This window comes from Nelusetta ayraudi, unplaced genomic scaffold, assembly GCF_046127955.1.
Source record: "Nelusetta ayraudi isolate G7.1 ecotype Tasmania unplaced genomic scaffold, CSIRO-AGI_Nayr_v1 ptg000028l, whole genome shotgun sequence".
Lineage (NCBI taxonomy): Eukaryota > Metazoa > Chordata > Actinopteri > Tetraodontiformes > Monacanthidae > Nelusetta > Nelusetta ayraudi.
Genome location: NW_027466078.1, coordinates 2,676,420 through 2,694,732, shown reverse-complemented (window position 1 = coordinate 2,694,732; position 18,313 = coordinate 2,676,420). Strand labels below are relative to the sequence as shown.

General features: G+C 44.3%; 2 protein-coding genes and 2 long non-coding RNA genes across 5 annotated transcripts in view; all 4 read left to right on the top strand.

Annotated features, from left to right (window-relative positions):
- The first annotated feature begins 1,820 nt into the window (after positions 1 to 1,820).
- LOC142891208 (uncharacterized) lies at positions 1,821 to 4,492 on the top strand. Its single transcript, XR_012927200.1, has 3 exons — positions 1,821 to 2,202; positions 3,926 to 3,955; positions 4,428 to 4,492. It is a non-coding gene; the product is annotated as an uncharacterized LOC142891208 (long non-coding RNA).
- A 1,879-nt stretch (positions 4,493 to 6,371) lies between these two features.
- The window catches only part of LOC142891207 (uncharacterized), a 132,376-nt gene continuing 120,434 nt past the window's right edge, over positions 6,372 to 18,313 (top strand). Inside the window, exon 1 of the long non-coding RNA XR_012927199.1 lies at positions 6,372 to 6,444. This is a non-coding gene — a long non-coding RNA (uncharacterized LOC142891207). The remainder of the gene's footprint in view (positions 6,445 to 18,313) is intronic.
- On the top strand, positions 6,959 to 8,217 carry LOC142891066 (jeltraxin-like). The gene is made up of 3 exons (XM_076030394.1): positions 6,959 to 7,341; positions 7,474 to 7,765; positions 7,851 to 8,217. Exons 1-3 carry the CDS (start codon positions 7,175 to 7,177, stop codon positions 8,064 to 8,066), a joined length of 675 nt encoding a protein of 224 aa, XP_075886509.1. The 5' UTR covers positions 6,959 to 7,174; the 3' UTR covers positions 8,067 to 8,217.
- Positions 12,537 to 17,924, top strand: wdr4 (WD repeat domain 4). Of its 2 annotated transcripts, none has more exons than XM_076030429.1 (11): positions 12,537 to 12,686; positions 13,136 to 13,204; positions 13,290 to 13,436; positions 14,055 to 14,211; positions 14,303 to 14,415; positions 14,518 to 14,578; positions 15,489 to 15,578; positions 16,777 to 16,838; positions 17,041 to 17,218; positions 17,319 to 17,388; positions 17,562 to 17,924. In XM_076030429.1, exons 1-11 carry the CDS (start codon positions 12,604 to 12,606, stop codon positions 17,720 to 17,722), a joined length of 1,191 nt encoding a protein of 396 aa, XP_075886544.1. In that variant the 5' UTR covers positions 12,537 to 12,603; the 3' UTR covers positions 17,723 to 17,924. The 2 variants fall into 2 exon arrangements, with proteins under 2 accessions (XP_075886544.1, XP_075886542.1); XM_076030427.1 differs by having other exon boundaries at positions 13,287 to 13,436.

The following is an 18,313-nucleotide window of genomic DNA, read 5'->3' as shown; positions in this document are numbered from 1 at the left end:
CAGAGCAGGTCTTCGCAAGGCGAAGACTTGGTTGTTTTTGCTCCGTTTCTTCACTATTATTATTTACAAAACATGCTCCAAAAGTCACCAGATTTGGCACAGAGGTAGAAACTGGTACAAAATGAAAGAAAATGAAGAGAAGAAGGCAAAATTCCACTTCTAGCGCCCCCTAGAGGCGTCCAACTACAGAAGTCCAAGAATTACAAATGGCCCAAGCTTCCACTAGGAAGGTCGAAAAAATATGGGGGAAAATTCCACGCGTCCGTCTCTTCAAGCCCGACATTTCGTACCCTCTAACTTTTGTCGCCCGATAAACAGGAAGTGAGTTATTTCCACTTTTTGTTTTCACATTAAAAACATAAGGCTCAGAAAGGCCAAGTCCGACGGGCTTGAAAATTCAGTATGACATAGACTGGATGTTCATTCCAAAGAATCATCAAAAAGAAATTGACATTTTCAAACCGTTTTCGTGCAACGGCCCTCCAAAGTCGATGCACATTGGAAATTGACCAAAAATCGCACCGCTAAAATTAAAACGCCTCTAGTGTCCTTTAGGATGGTCGAAACGACATGGGACAAAAACCCACGCGTTTTTTGGATAGAGACCTACATTCTGACACTCTGACCTTTGACCCCTGGCAAACCGGAGGTTAGCTATTTTCACTTGTTTGAAATCATCCAGAGTGACAGTACTCAACAACCGTGAATGCTGCAAGTTTCAAACCTTTTGTATTGCACAGACTGGACTGTCAGAAGGTCAACGTAAAAAGAATGGTCCGGATGCGTTGCATCGTTTTCATTTTATAGCCCTTTAAAGTCGATGGATGTCATTACTGATCAAAATCCAAAAAAACACAAGAAAACGAAAAATGCACCTAGCGCCCTCTAGGAACATCAAAAATTCATGCAACAAAAACCCACACGTTCGTCTCATCAAGCTCTACGTCGCGTACGTAAAAAAAAGTCTGTTGTCTCACTGACCACGCCTACACCGTTATTCACACCCCGGATAACTATACATATTTAGATTACTGAAGCCCTTAGCTAAAAGATGATAACAATATCTTTCATGTAGACGACGAAATGGCTGCTGTTTCCTTTAGAAAAGTGCTGCAGACGTCATTCAAACATCCACGTGTTTGTCTCATCAAGGCCTATATTTTACATTTGACAGTATCTTCCAAAAAAAAAATGCAGGTAAAAAAATCTGCATCATTTGCATAAAAAGCCTTATGATGATTAATTAGACCTCTTCTCCCTCTTTGTCAACACACACATAAATAGCTGCAGTTTCCTTTAGGGAAATCCTACAGACATCATTCAAAATCCCACGTGTTTGTCTCATCAAGGCCTATATTTTACATTTGACAGCCACTGAAAAAAAAACTTGGAGGTAAAAAATCTGCATCATTTGCATACACAGGCTTATGATGATTAATTAGACCTCTTCTCCCTTTTTGTCAACACACACATAAACAGCTGCAGTTTCCTTTATGGAAGTCCTGAAGACGTCATTCAAACACCCACGTGTTTGTCTCATCAAGACCTATAATTTACATTTGACAGCATCTTCCAAAAAAAAACAAAAACAAAAAACTGGAGGTAAGAAATCTGCATCATTTGCATAGACTTCTTTCAGAGTCAGCAGATGTCGCCGGGCGTTGGCAGAGGACGGGGGTCAATTGCAGGCGTCGGCAGAGGTCGGGGGTCGCATAGGCCACGGCGGCTCAGTCCCGCAAACGCTGCTTGCAGCTTTAATTATTATTATTAATATTATTATCATTATTATTATTATTATGAATAAAGAACCAAATGACATCATTCAAAAACCCACGTGTTTGTCTCATCAAGGCCTATATTTTACATTTGACAGCCACTGAAAAAAAAACTTGGAGGTAAAAAATCTGCATCATTTGCATACACAGGCTTATGATGATTAATTAGACCTCTTCTCCCTCTTTGTCAACACACACATAAACAGCTGCAGTTTCCTTTACGGAAGTCCTACAGACGTCATTCAAACACCCACGTGTTTGTCTCATCAAGACCTATAATTTACATTTGACAGCATCTTCCAAAAAAAAACAAAAACAAAAAACTGGAGGTAAGAAATCTGCATCATTTGCATAGACTTCTTTCAGAGTCAGCAGATGTCGCCGGGCGTCGGCAGAGGACGGGGGTCAATTGCAGGCGTCAGCAGAGGTCGGGGGTTGCATAGGCCACGGCGGCTCAGTCCCGCAAACGGGAATAATAATTTAATTATTATTATTAATATTATTATTATTATTATTATTATTATTATTATGAATAAAGAACCAAATGACAGCTGTTGAGGTCACTTGTGTTTTTCCTGGAGTGGACCATGACATTCAATCTTTCACAACAAAGAGAAATCTGAGCTGGAGATTTTAGTTGACATTTGTTTTGGCAGAAGGAGTTTGTTCACAACAAAAGCAGCAGTCACAGAACTGGGAACTAGAAATTTGGTAGAACGTAGAAAGCTCTTCAAGGAAGTGATTCAAATGTCACCTTTTGCAAAGGAATGTTTATAATGGATGCACCTTTAAACTCAGCATTGTGCAGCATGTCACAACAATGACAAGAGGAAGTAGCAGAGTTTTATTCCAGCAGGTATTTGTCATTAATATCTTTGTTGGCTCAATGAGTCTCTCCATCAGAGGGCCTTTCTGTCCCTTCCTTCCTGACACAGACACTCACCTCCATGTATCTGAGCTCTAGTAACACTGTAAACACACTGTGTGATTTACTTCAAATCTAACATTCACTACATGGAGTCTGTTTTTCTTTGGTGGACATTAGCCAGTCCTCGATGGGCATGATGCCTGGTGTTCGGCTGTGTAACTGCACCCTCATAGAGCCGTGAGGTGTCCTTGGGGGTAAATGTGGTGGGTTGGAGTGTGGTGGCCCCCACACCACAGCAATGAGTGACCTGGAGCCCCTGAACTGGAGTGTGCTGGTGGAAAACTAAAGACATGAGTTCACCTGTCGCTCAAGTGGTCACTGAAAATTCTCCAGCTGCATCCTGTGGTCTCGACCTGTGGCTTCGGCTAACTTTTAAAGTGAGATAGTTCAACTTGTTTGAAACGGCCCAAAGTCCGACTGTCCGTTCATTCACTGGCCACGCCTACACCCTTGTTCACACTTGGATAGAAGTTGCACAGTTAGATTCCTGAAGACCTTAGCTAAACGATGATGCCAATATCTCTCCTGTAGATGCAGAAATGGCCGAGTTGGAAGCATTTGTTTCCCAGGTTTCAAAAACCGAGACGTGAGAAAAAAACTTTAATGGCCGTAGCGCCCCCTAGGAATGTCGCATCGACGTGCAACAAACAACCACACGTTCGTCTCATCAAGCCCTATGTCGCATATGCTCTAACTTATTTGATACGACAAACAACAAGTGAGATATTTCAAGTTGTTTAATATCGCCCAAAAATGTACTGTTCGTTTTTGAACTGAATATGAATATATCACAGGCTATGTGATACACTTTGTTTTCTGATGTCTCCAATTTTACAATTTTATGCACTGAAAATAGTATAAGACAGTAAACAATGTTTACCAGCCTCGAAATCATTGTGTTAATTCTTCATATTTATAGATATAGTTAAACGTTGGATCGCATTTTTTTATTTTTTTCAATGGGCAGGCAGAACATGATCAAAGCAGCAATGTAGGACATGCTATTGGCTATTCAAACATGACAGTCATAAATGCTGTTTCCTTTATGGAAGTCCTACAGACGTCATTCAAACCCCCACGTGTTTGTCTCATCAAGACCTATAATTTACATTTGACAGCATCTTCCAAAAAAAAACAAAAACAAAAAACTGGAGGTAAGAAATCTGCATCATTTGCATAGACTTCTTTCAGAGTCAGCAGATGTCACCGGGCGTTGGCAGAGGACGGGGGTCAATTGCAGGCGTCGGCAGAGGTCGGGGGTCGCATAGGCCACGGCGGCTCAGTCCCGCAAACGCTGCTTGCAGCTTTAATTATTATTATTAATATTATTATCATTATTATTATTATTATGAATAAAGAACCAAATGACATCATTCAAAAACCCACGTGTTTGTCTCATCAAGGCCTATATTTTACATTTGACAGCCACTGAAAAAAAAACTTGGAGGTAAAAAATCTGCATCATTTGCATACACAGGCTTATGATGATTAATTAGACCTCTTCTCCCTCTTTGTCAACACACACATAAACAGCTGCAGTTTCCTTTACGGAAGTCCTACAGACGTCATTCAAACACCCACGTGTTTGTCTCATCGAGACCTATAATTTACATTTGACAGCATCTTCCAAAAAAAAACAAAAACAAAAAACTGGAGGTAAGAAATCTGCATCATTTGCATAGACTTCTTTCAGAGTCAGCAGATGTCGCCGGGCGTCGGCAGAGGACGGGGGTCAATTGCAGGCGTCGGCAGAGGTCGGGGGTTGCATAGGCCACGGCGGCTCAGTCCCGCAAACGGGAATAATAATTTAATTATTATTATTAATATTATTATTATTATTATTATTATTATTATTATTATTATGAATAAAGAACCAAATGACAGCTGTTGAGGTCACTTGTGTTTTTCCTGGAGTGGACCATGACATTCAATCTTTCACAACAAAGAGAAATCTGAGCTGGAGATTTTAGTTGACATTTGTTTTGGCAGAAGGAGTTTGTTCACAACAAAAGCAGCAGTCACAGAACTGGGAACTAGAAATTTGGTAGAACGTAGAAAGCTCTTCAAGGAAGTGATTCAAATGTCACCTTTTGCAAAGGAATGTTTATAATGGATGCACCTTTAAACTCAGCATTGTGCAGCATGTCACAACAATGACAAGAGGAAGTAGCAGAGTTTTATTCCAGCAGGTATTTGTCATTAATATCTTTGTTGGCTCAATGAGTCTCTCCATCAGAGGGCCTTTCTGTCCCTTCCTTCCTGACACAGACACTCACCTCCATGTATCTGAGCTCTAGTAACACTGTAAACACACTGTGTGATTTACTTCAAATCTAACATTCACTACATGGAGTCTGTTTTTCTTTGGTGGACATTAGCCAGTCCTCGATGGGCATGATGCCTGGTGTTCGGCTGTGTAACTGCACCCTCATAGAGCCGTGAGGTGTCCTTGGGGGTAAATGTGGTGGGTTGGAGTGTGGTGGCCCCCACACCACAGCAATGAGTGACCTGGAGCCCCTGAACTGGAGTGTGCTGGTGGAAAACTAAAGACATGAGTTCACCTGTCGCTCAAGTGGTCACTGAAAATTCTCCAGCTGCATCCTGTGGTCTCGACCTGTGGCTTCGGCTAACTTTTAAAGTGAGATAGTTCAACTTGTTTGAAACGGCCCAAAGTCCGACTGTCCGTTCATTCACTGGCCACGCCTACACCCTTGTTCACACTTGGATAGAAGTTGCACAGTTAGATTCCTGAAGACCTTAGCTAAACGATGATGCCAATATCTCTCCTGTAGATGCAGAAATGGCCGAGTTGGAAGCATTTGTTTCCCAGGTTTCAAAAACCGAGATGTGAGAAAAAAACTTTAATGGCCGTAGCGCCCCCTAGGAATGTCGCATCGACGTGCAACAAACAACCACACGTTCGTCTCATCAAGCCCTATGTCGCATATGCTCTAACTTATTTGATACGACAAACAACAAGTGAGATATTTCAAGTTGTTTAATATCGCCCAAAAATGTACTGTTCGTTTTTGAACTGAATATGAATATATCACAGGCTATGTGATACACTTTGTTTTCTGATGTCTCCAATTTTACAATTTTATGCACTGAAAATAGTATAAGACAGTAAACAATGTTTACCAGCCTCGAAATCATTGTGTTAATTCTTCATATTTATAGATATAGTTAAACGTTGGATCGCATTTTTTTATTTTTTTCAATGGGCAGGCAGAACATGATCAAAGCAGCAATGTAGGACATGCTATTGGCTATTCAAACATGACAGTCATAAATGCTGTCTTGTGATTGGACAACGCCATATAACAACAGACATATAACTGCAGCTCAGCCCTCAGTGCTCACAACCCTTTCCTACTGTCGTGAGGTAAGGCATTCACATTTCTCTTTACTACAACTAAGGAAATATGTATGTAAGGTTAATTTGTATAGGCATGTGAATCTTTGTGTACACGTTGACTTGGGCTTTCCTACCGTCAAAATGCTGCTTTGATCACGTTCTGCCTGTAGACAGGGTATTCATGTGTCACAATTTGGACATTCTGTTCCCCCACTTTAAGTCTTTACTATCCAACCCATTTCATTTAGACGCAGAAATGACCGCGTTCGTAGCGTTTGTTTCCAAGGTTGCAAAAGCGTAGCTCATTCAAACCCCCACGTGTTTGTCTCATCAAGGCCTAAAATTTACATTTGACAGCCTCATCCAAAAAAAAGTCGGCAGATGTCGGGGGCGTCGGCAGAGGTCAGGGGCCACCGGGGGTCGGCGTGCTAATCACTGTTTCGGTTCATCCTTTACACTTTTAAGCACACTTCACTGCCAATACGCAATTGTTCAGTATTCATATTATTGAAAGCTTCTTTTACTTAGACTTATATACTGGTTTATATATATCTTTTCTGAAAGTGCTGCCAGTTTGTCAGCCGCAAGTCCATGGGGTGGGCTCAGTCCTGCCAACCCTGCTTGCAGGTTTAATTTACAATTCATTTAATTTAAACACAGTTGCAAATCCCCTGAGAAATTGAAAAATAAATTGGCTTCACTATTCCAGCCCCAACACTAACTAGCTATCAAGCGTGTCTCTTAATTATTTTATTAAACATATCACCCCAAACCATCAACAACTTTTTATATACAATATAATGCCATAAAAAGTTAAGGATTTTTTATTTCTAAATAAATCACAGCAATGAAATAGATAACGAACATTTTGTGTCTCTTCATGTAATGTAATGTTTGTTGCTATGTTGTTTAAATTAGATGGAGTTCCTCTTGCTGTTTCTGACTCTGCTGCCAGTATGTGCAGCCAGTCCTCAAGGTAAAATAACATCTTATTAAGAGAAGATTTATTTTTTAAAACATTTTGAGTGCCACAAATTCAAATGAGTTTAAGTGTCACAGAAAAACATATTAATCATGGAAAAACTCATTCTCTTGTGTTGAAGTAAGGCCTTCATGATTGTACTTTGTGCTGATCTACTTGCATTAATTTATGTTTGTTTGTTTTGGTTTTTTTCAGATCTTCGAAATAAAATGTTCACTTTCCCGCAAGAGACTAACACAGATCGCGTGACTCTGACTACAACAGAGCAGGATTTTGGTGCTGCCACTGTCTGTCTCAGGTAGCAGTGACAACAACAACAACAACAACAACAACAACAACAACAACAGCAATACACATGTACACATAAATGGATGATCTACTTGAGCTGTGATACATCTCATGACTGACTGTGTCTTTGCCGTCGCTGCAGGTCCTTCACAGACTTGACTAGAGATCATTCCCTCTTCTCATTGGCTACACCAAGCCATTCCAATGGCTTACTTCTGTTTAGGACGGAAAACGGATTCAACACCGATGTCAAAAATTCCTGGATCACGTTTGCAGGGATGGACTACAACGTGAACACATGGCATTCAATTTGCTTCACATGGGACTCTGTGTCTGGAGTGGCACAGCTGTGGCTGGATGGAAAACACAGCGTTAGGAAGTTCATCAGCTCTGGATCCCACATCAGTGGCACCTTCATCATCATTTTAGGACAGGTACAGTGGTGCACACTCACATACTTGTAATTATTATGCACGGTCAACTCAGCTTCATCAAAATGTTGAACTGTCCCATCTTCAGGAACAGGACTCGTACGGTGGACGGTTTGACGCAAAACAGTCTTTTGTTGGGATGTTGTCTGATGTGCACATGTGGAATGAAACCATTCCACGCCAGGAGATCATGAACTACATGGAAAATAAGTACTTCAGCTCTGGGAATGTGCTCAACTGGAGAGATGTGGAGTTCCAGGTCACTGGACGAGTTCTTGTGGAGGAAAGCCAGTGCCCCCTCTGAAGATTTGTTCTCCAAAATGTAACAATAAAATAAAACATTTTAATGTAATGAGAGCAATTCTAATATATACTTTTATCTGGTGGTGCATATATGGAGTCCTCTCTGGAAGCAGAACTACGGCAGACAAAACATAAACTAACCAAAAACAATGAAATCAATAAAACTGACAAATGGTTTAGCTTCAGTTCTTCTTCTCCTTATTCGGGACTGAGCCTCAGCGAAGGCGAAGACTCGATTGTTTTTGCTCCGTTTCTTCACTTTTATTATTATTTACAAAACATGCTCGAACCAAAAGTCACCAGATTTGGCACGGAGGTAGAAACTGGTACAAAATGAAAGAAAATGAAGAGAAGAAGGCAAAATTCCACTTCTAGCGCCCCCTAGAGACGTCCAACTACAGAAGTCCAAGAATTACAAATGGCCCTAGCTTCCACTAGGAAGGTCGACAAAATATGGGGGAAAATTCCACGCGTTCGTCTCTTCAAGCCCGACATTTCGTACCCTCTAACTTTTGTCGCGCGACAAACAGGAAGTGAGTTATTTCCACTTTTTGTTTTCACATTAAAAACATAAGGCTCAGAAACATTGGAAATTGACCAAAAATCGCACCACTAAAATTAAAACGCCTCGAGCGCCCTCTAGGAAGGTCGAAACGACATCGGACAAAAACAGTGACAGTACTCAACAACCGTGAATGCTGCAAGTTTCAAACCTTTTGTATTGCACAGACTGGACTGTCAGAAGGTCAACGTAAAAAGAATGGTCCGGATGCGTTGCATCGTTTTCATTTTATAGCCCTTTAAAGTCGATGGATGTTATTACTGATCAAAATCCAAAAAAACACAAGAAAACGAAAAATGCACCTAGCGCCCTCTAGGAACATCGAAAATTCATGCAACAAAAACCCACACGTTTGTGTAACCCATGCCAAAAATGTGAAATAAATAGGAATAAATAATCTATAAAAAAGTAAAAAGAAAATAATTCATTCAACGGTAATTAATTCATGGGTTAATTAAAATGGATTTAAAATAATAATATAAAAAATTTAAAATATGTTCAGGCAATTCTGTTGTTACCCCTTTTGGGACGAGCGACCTCAAACGCATCCAAATTGGTTTTATTAGCAAAATCCCACCGATCTTCACCCTCTTAAAATCTGTCAGACTTGCTTTAATTAAACGTTCTCTCCTGTCTGGAGATGAGGTTGATGAAGGCTGAGCTAATTGTTGCACTGATGGTGCAAGGGCAGCATCTCCATCAGTGCCTAAACAAGGTTGTTTTTTTGTTTTTTTAATTTATTAATTAATTAATTTTTTAATTTTTCTATTCATTTATTTTGCTTGGGGGCCGGCTTTGACGGCGGTGGGGGCGTCTGGGGGACGTGGGGGTTTGAGGGGCCGATGGTTGCGCCATACTGGGTCCATGGGGGGGGGCCTCTGGGTGCCGAATACAAAGGGTTGTTGCTGGGGACACCTTCACCCTCTGGACTGGATGTTGCTGCAGGTACTAAAACATAAAAATAAACCGTCTGTGTCCACTGATGTTGGTAATGTTTGTTAAGTGAGAGCAACGACTTATTCATATTATTACCCTGACACAAACAGAAACAAAGAGAAAGACTATGGCTGACATTTTAGAAACAGAGTAGATTGGATTGAATTACCTTTCGGCCTGTTGAAGGCTGAACTTACTGCTTAAACCTGGCTTCTCCGTTGGTGGTGCAGCTGATGCCACATTTCCTGAAGAGTGGAAAAACATCAAGGATTCAGTTTGTGTATAATCTGCATTGAATGATGTATTTTAGATTCTTGGCGCCCTCACGTGGCACAGCAATAAACAGCAATAAACATGAACATGGTGTTAAGGAATTCTGTCAGAGCTCAACAAGCTGGATATTGTTTGCTCTGTTTAGTCTGCTCTCTGTGCATTTCCTGTTTTATTTTATAGTCTGCTCATCAGACTGTGTTTTCAGTCACACTCCTTTATGAAGTGCATTCATGGATACTGGGTCAGTAAAACTTTTGTTCTGTTCAATAAACATTTTTCTTTTTTCCAACGGTGAACAAACTAATATAGTGCAGACTTTTCTCTGCAGATCAGACGCCAGAGCAGTGGTCTCTACCACAAGGGGCGATAAAGATGCCGGTCGCGACCAGTTGGTGTCTGGCACGGACCAGTGGTCTGTACCACTAGAGGCGCTAAAGATACTGGTCGCGACCAGTTGGTGTCTGGCACGGACCAGTGGTCTCTACCACTAGGGGCGCTAAAGATACTGGTCGCGACCAGTTGGTGTCTGGCACGGGCCAGTGGTCTCTACCACTAGGGGCGCTAAAGATACTGGTCGCGACCAGTTGGTGTCTGGCACGGACCAGTGGTCTGTACCACTAGAGGCGCTAAAGATACTGGTCGCGACCAGTTGGTGTCTGGCACGGGCCAGTGGTCTCTACCACTAGGGGCGCTAAAGATACTGGTCGCGACCAGTTGGTGTCTGGCACGGACCAGTGGTCTCTACCACTAGGGGCGCTAAAGATACTGGTCGCGACCAGTTGGTGTCTGGCACGGACCAGTGGTCTCTACCACTAGGGGCGCTAAAGATACTGGTCGCGACCAGTTGGTGTCTGGCACGGACCAGTGGTCTGTACCACTAGAGGCGCTAAAGATACTGGTCGCGACCAGTTGGTGTCTGGCACGGGCCAGTGGTCTCTACCACTAGGGGCGCTAAAGATACTGGTCGCGACCAGTTGGTGTCTGGCACGGGCCAGTGGTCTCTACCACTAGGGGCGCTAAAGATGCTGGTCGTGACCAGTTGGTGTCTGGCACGGGCCAGTGGTCTCTACCACTAGGGGCGCTAAAGATACTGGTCGCGACCAGTTGGTGTCTGGCACGGGCCAATGGTCTCTACCACTAGGGGCGCTAAAGATGCTGGTCGTGACCAGTTGGTGTCTGGCACGGACCAGTGGTCTGTACCACTAGGGGCGCTAAAGATACTGGTTGCGACTGCTCTACAGTGGTCTGTGCTGGGCTGCGCTGCACTGTCTGCCACTAATTTTATTTTTCCCTTGTGTGTGTAATGGCAGGAGGGAGGCGGGGTTAGAGTGTGGGGTGGTGGCTTTGCGCTGGACTGAAGCCCCGCCCATAGTCAATGCCTTTTTCAAATTTGCAGACCGGAAACTATCCCCGAAGACCAGGGAGTGTACGTAGACTTTAAAGACCTTCCTCTTCCATAAAGCTTACAGTTAGAATCAATTCACTGTCAGTTATGCTGCTATTGGCCTGGATCGTGGAGGGTTTTTTTTCCCCTCTTCCGTTAAAGGGATTGTGACTCTGTGTAGGTGGATTTTCAATCACTTTCCCCACCTGAACTCCCTATTATTTGCATGATACTGCCGCAGTCTCTGTGTGTCTCCGGCAGGTGATAACCACAACGCCGGGAGCTGGACAGTGCAGTCGTGGGAGTCTTGGTGCCATCGCTTCAACTTTGCTACCGGGATCGGGACCTAGGACTTGATTCTGCGGCGGATCATGGACCAATATGGACTCTTGCCCTCCCAAACACAGACAAACACATTCTATATGGACAGCAAACACAGAAAAAAATCATATTGTACATAGACAGCAGCTGTACCACCCACCACTCAACATTTATTCTTATACATCTACATGCAAGCAAGAAGGTCGTGGGTTCGATTCCGGGCCTGGGACCTTTCTGTGTGGAGTTTGCATGTTCTCCCTGTGTCTGCGTGGGTTCTCTCCGGGTTCTCCGGCTTCCTCCCACAGTCCAAAAACATGCATGTGAGGTCAATTGAACACTCTAAATTGTCCGTAGGTGTGCATGTGAGTGTGAATGGTTGTTTATCTCTATGTGGCCCTGCGATGAACTGGCGACTTGTCCAGGGTGTCACCCTGCCTTCGCCCTATGACAGGGTGACAGCAGACCCCCGTGACCCTCAGCTCGGGAATAAGCGGGTATGGAAGATGAATGAATGAATATCTACATCTATATTGTGAGACCTTTGTTGTAAACCCTGCAACTCACTCTGGCCTGTCTGTCACTCTGGCAACTTCTCTCTATCTCTCTCTCTACATGTTTTTGTATTTCCTTCTCACCCCAACTGGTCATAGGCAGATGAGCACCCGCTGAAGTCTGGATCTGCTCTAGGTTTGATTGATAAAAGAGACTTTTGTCATTGTTTATTCCATTTGTCTTTTAAAACGACAAAGGGTAAAAGACAAAGATAAAATGTACTTTTATATTTCTATATTTTGATTTATTTATTTTTTATTCATTCTTGTATTTATTGTTTTATATATTCCTTTTTGTACACGTTTATTTCCGTATTATTGGCAGACTTATTTTTCATTTTGGCACTCCTGGGATTCTATACAACAGCAGCGAAGGCAGCACTTGACTCGTGTGCGTTCTGTTCTTTCCCGTCTAGGGGGCGTGTGTTGTTTTGTCGCTGACGTCATTTGTGCGCGACTGAGCGCTTCTCCATCCCGTCGCGCCATTCATACGTTCGCATGCACAACAAGCATGGCAGCGGTGGGCTTCTGCGGAGAGTGGTTCGTCTTCTCCGGCGGCACCAAGCTGGTGGCCGTCCACAGCAAACACGACAGGTCGGGAGAGCCTCGCCGCGTCCTGACGGCCGGAGCAGAGCTAGCGCTGTTAGCACTGGTAGAGAGCGGAAGTACCTGATATTAGCGTCAAGCTTTAGGTCGACAGGGCTCAGACTGATAGGTTAGTGCTTCCGTGGTAGAAAATAAATAAATAAATAAATAATAATTAAAATGAAATAGTAATGCTGCTGACCATTGACTGCGGTTTTGCATGACTTGGTCAATTAATAGAGGTTAAGAGAGGCTAGCAATGTGAACAATTGCAGTTTTTCTAACGGCAATATACTGTAGCCATCCGATGTCTTAAAGGGCCAGTGTTCAGGTTTTAGTGGCGTGTCTATTCATTCAAACCAAGTGTCATGAACTAACAAACTGCCGCATGGCTTCAAGTAATAGATCACCCCCTGGTGGATGCTTGCAGCAAAGCTCACCTGCTCCCTTCGTTGCAGGGAGCCGTTTGTGTTTGACTGCAGAGCAGCAGAAAAGCTTCCAAGAAACACAAAGGATGACAACAGCGGGTAAACGCACAGCAACACCGTCGGTGTAATAAATGCTACCGAGATTTTCTAAGCAGATTGTCTTCACTGTGGTCGTCTCCAACAGCGACGGCGGAGGCCCGGACGAGGCAGGAAGTGACAGCGTGCTGGCGTTCGCCGCCTCCCCGTCTGGGAAGCTGCTGGCGCTGACGGACGACAGCAAGCGGCTGGTGCTGCTCAACTGCGAGTCCTCGTGGCGCCACGTCAGTACCAGGTGAGGCCTCGGCTCCGCCCCCCCTCAGGCAGACCGCTTCCTCTGTCTGTCTGTCTGTCTGTTTGACTGTATCTTTCTGTCTGTCTGTCTGTCTGTCTAACTGTCTCTGTCTGTCTGTCTGACTGACTGTATCTTTCTGTCTGTCTGTCTGTCTAACTGTCTCTGTCTGTCTGACTGTATCTTTCTGTCTGTCTCTGTCTGTCTGTCTGTCTGTCTGTCTGTCTAACTGTCTCTGTCTGTCTGTCTGTCTAACTGTCTGTCTGTCTGTCTGACTGTCTCTGTCTGTCTGTCTCTGTCTAACTGTCTCTGTCTGTCTGTCTGTCTAACTGTCTCTGTCTGTCTCTGTCTTTCTGTCTGTCTCTGTCTGACTGTCTGTCTGACTGTCTCTTTCTGTCTGTCTGACTGTCTAACTGTCTCTGTCTGTCTGTCTGTCTAACGTCTCTGTCTGTCTGTCTGTCTGTCTGACTGTCTCTTTCTGTCTGTCTGTCTAACTGTCTCTGTCTGTCTGTCTGACTGTCTCTTTCTGTCTGTCTGACTGTCTCTGTCTGTCTGTCTGTCTAACTGTCTTTGTCTGACTGTCTGTGTCTGTCTGTCTGACTGTCTGTCTCTGTCTGTCAGGTGTGTGGCCAGGAGGTGCACCTCCCTCCACTTCAGCCACTCGGAGGAGCAGCTGCTGGCGGCCGACAAGTCCGGGGACGTCTACTCCTTCTCGGTGCGGCGGCCGCAGGAGGAGGGCCGCCTGACAATGGGTCACCTGTCCATGCTGCTGGCACTGGTGAGGAGCGCACGGCCGGTGGGAGCACGACGGGCGGGGGAAGTGGAACAGCTCTTCTGATTGGTCTTTCGGTCGGTCGGTTGGTTTCCAGGCCCTGTCGCCTGACGACAGGTTCGTCATCACGTCCGACCGCGACGAGAAGATCCGAGTCAGTCACCTTCGGGCTCCGCACGACATCCAGTCCTTCTGCCTCGGTCATCGACAGTGAGTGATCTCACACACACACACACACGCACACGCACGCACGCCCGGGCCTACTCAGTGTTGTTTTCCAAGATAAATATTCAACTGAATGTTTCCTCTCAGGTTCGTCAGCGCTCTGCTGGTCCCTGCAGGTCGTCCTCACCTGCTGCTGTCAGGATCAGGGGTATGAGACACACACACACACACACACACACACACACACACACACACACACACACACACACACACATACCTGCCTTTCCCCTACCTGGAGGCCTCATGACCAATGTGGCCCTTAAAGGGACAGGTCACCCAATCACTCCTCTCACCTTTCACAGCTTTCATCTGTACAGCGCTAACTCACATCCGAAGCTGTCTGAAAGCACTTTGTACAATCATTTATTTATGTATTTTTATTTATTAATTCTTTTTGTGTATATTCTATCCTAATTTATTTATTTATTTATACACGGACTTCTCAAGTGCGGTGTTCAAGAAGTGCAGTCCAAATGCTTACATTCCGTGTTTCATAAAAGGTTTTAAAGGTTGAAGTGGTAAAGCTGCAGATTTGTTTGCATTATTGCTGTAATCTGCACTTTAGTTTGTGTAATTTACGACCGACTGACACTTGTGTTTGCTCCGCACTTGTTTGACAAAATTTAGTTACGTTGTCGTGATGAATGCGTACGACATCAAAGTATTTTGTACGTTCACAACTAGTAGAATAAAACGGTCTTTCGTGTTGATTCATGCTTCATTTGCCTTTATCTTAACATTAGCCTAGCCTATGAAAAAATAACGTTTTATGTATAATAAATCTGATAGTGTTTATTATAATAGAGATCAATTTTTGTTTGTTACTGGAAAAATACATGAGAAAATTATTTTTTCTTTTTAAAAATCGCAAATTAAATCGCAATATTGAGGGCGGGGGGAATCACAATTCGATTATTTTCCATAATCGTTCAGCCCTTTCTCTCAGTCACTCACTCAGTCCCTCACTCTGGCCGGCGTGTGTGTGTGTGTGTGTGTGTGTGTGTGTGTGTGTGTGTGTGTGTGTGTGTGTGTGTGTGTGTGTGTGTGTGTGTTCTCAGGACGGCACTGTGAAGCTGTGGGACTACAAGTCGGGCTGCAGGCTGCAGAGCTGTGACCTCAATGAGCAGCAGGAGTCAGATGACCAGAAGGTTACACTGAACAACACACACACACACACACACACACACACACACACACACACACAGTCTCACGACAGTTTGGAGCAGGGGTGTCAAACTCATTTTGGTTCACTGGCTACATAGAGGAAAATCTATTCCCAAGTGGGCCGGACCGGTAAAATCATGGTATGGTAATAATAATGTAAAAATAACAACAACTTCCAGTTGTTTTCTTTGTTTTACTTCCTCCGTGTACTTTGAGCACTCTGCACTCTGCACTCTGCATCAGCGTTGCCAACTCCTCAGTTAGGAAAGTCGCTATTGGCTGAAGTCGCCAAGTGACGTCATCATCTCTAATTTGCATAATTGACAATTTGCACTTGATCGCAACGTAATAACATAACTTTTTGGAGGGAGAAAGTCGCCAAGTTGGCAACACTGCTCTGCATCAGCTTTGTCTGTGTCGACAGAGACGTTCTGGGGCAATGAGGGCAGCCAATAGGAGACGTTCTGGGGCACTGAGAGTAGCCAATAGGAGACGTGAGTGGATGTACTTGTGCCGATTTGCTCACCACCAGTATTGAGTTTGTTTGCCAAGCAGAAACTATATTTCGACACCAAGTGGACACATTTATTTATTATTATCATTATTATCATTATTATTATTATTATTTAGAACAGCACTTTCTTTCATTGATAAATTGCAGTTTTTATATTTTGCAAAATCATCTCGCGGGCCAAAAAAAAACAGTTAGCGGGCCTGATCCGGCCCGCGGTCCGTATGTTTGACACCCCTGGTTTAGAGGTCTTAGTTTCATGCAATCCGACGTCAAACATTGCCTGCAATTTCCTTTCTGACCACTAGATGGCACTAAATCCGACTGGTTGGTCATTGAAGCTGAGTTTCCTCAGCAGCAGCAGCAGCAGGTTTACTGATTAAAAGTCCCGATTCAGTCCCTGTGTGGGACTGCAGGGTCACTGTTGAATGTTTACCAAATATTCTCCTGCAGGTTATTCGTGGAAACATCAGCTGGGAGCCTCATAAATTGTTTTGGTTGTTGGGACGGCCGGCGGTTCTGAGTGATGAACAAAATTGTTTTGACGTGAAGTTCAGCCGAACAAGGGGAATAAAAATCAGAAGAAAATCCCAGAGTCGCTGCAGTGGGTGGAGGATGGCCGATGGATGGATGTGATTTCACATGCGCTGCTGTTTCCTTTTCCCCATAAGGCCACAGTTTGCCGTATCAGCTGCTCGCCGGACAGCCGCCACGTGGCCGTGCTGTGCGAAGGGTGAGTCGTGAACTGTGATGTCACTTCCTGTGACCAAACTGACACTCATTAAATTGTTTCTGGGAGTTTCTGGTGACCCCGCGATGACCCCACCTACCTCACCACTCTCCGTGTGTGTGTGTGTGTGTGTGTGTGTGTGTGTGTGTGTGTGTGTGTGTGTGTGTGTGTGTGTGTGTGTGTGTGTGTGTGTGTGTGTGTCCAGATTGTCCACGCTGCGATTCTTCAGCTTGCAGCAGGAGGCGCTGGTTCCCCACAGTACGCTGCCCCTTCCCAACTGCCCCCTGGACATGACCTTTGACCCCGAGGGTCGGCTCTGGGTGCTGGTGGACAGCAGCGCACCACTCAAAATGTACACACTCACAGAAGAGTCCTGGCAGCAGGTACACACACACACACACACACACACACACACACACACGCACCTTCCACATTTTAGTCACTTCTGTGTGTGTGTGTGTGTGTGTGTGTGTGTTGGTACAGTGTGACACTGAGAGCCCTGAGCTGAACAGATTGATTGAAGCATTGAAGCCTCATTGGGAAACACTTGATGGTGAGTGACCTTTGACCCCCTCATGACCCCGCCCTGCGCCTCTCTACACATGAGCGCCTAAAGCCAAGTGATCCCTGCGTCCCCCTGCTGGCGGAAGAAGGGGTGTGTGTGTGTGTGTGTTTGTGAGACGGCGGTAGGTGAGAACTCCTGCGGCTCTCTGTCTCCCCCTGCAGGCTGCTCGCGGGGCAGCCAGCGGCTGCAGCAGCTGCACAAAGCGTCGGGCTTCGACAACGTGGGCGTTTACCTGCAGAGGAAGCAGCAGCGGCTGGACGAGCAGCAGCAGAAGAGGAGCGGGACGCCGCAGAGCCGGAGGAAGAAGGCCAAGATGTGCTGACTGACCTCTGACCTCTGGTGGATGAATAAGACGGTTTTTTTGGGGGGGGGTGACATAGATCACAGAAACACTTCATTTTTATAAATACATTTAAAAAAAATCTGACACACAGCAGCAAGAGTTGAGACCTTTAAAGTTTTTTTTTTCTTAATTTGCTGATCGTGATGTTGGTGTGAATCATGATTAAAAATATGAAAGATGATTCTGTGTCCTGATTGGTTCTAGGTTAGGCGTGGGCAAACTACAGCCCAGGGACCTTATGCGTCTTGTCAAGCTTTTGAATCCAGCTCGCTGATCTTCTTCTTCTTCTTCTTCTTCTTCTTCTTCTTCTTCTTCTTCTTCTTCTTCTTCTTCTTCTTCTTCAGTGCTTTAAGAGTCATTTTCAATAAAGAGCAACATGTGCTGGTCATGTAATTAAAATGTCATGAAAAAGTTGATTTATTTCAGTGATTCCATTCAAAAAGTAAAATTTGTATATTGTATTCATTCATTACACACAGATTGATGTATTTCAAGTTTGATGGTTATAACTAACAACTAATGAAAAACCAAAATTCAGTATCTCAGAAAAATAGAATATTACTACAATGA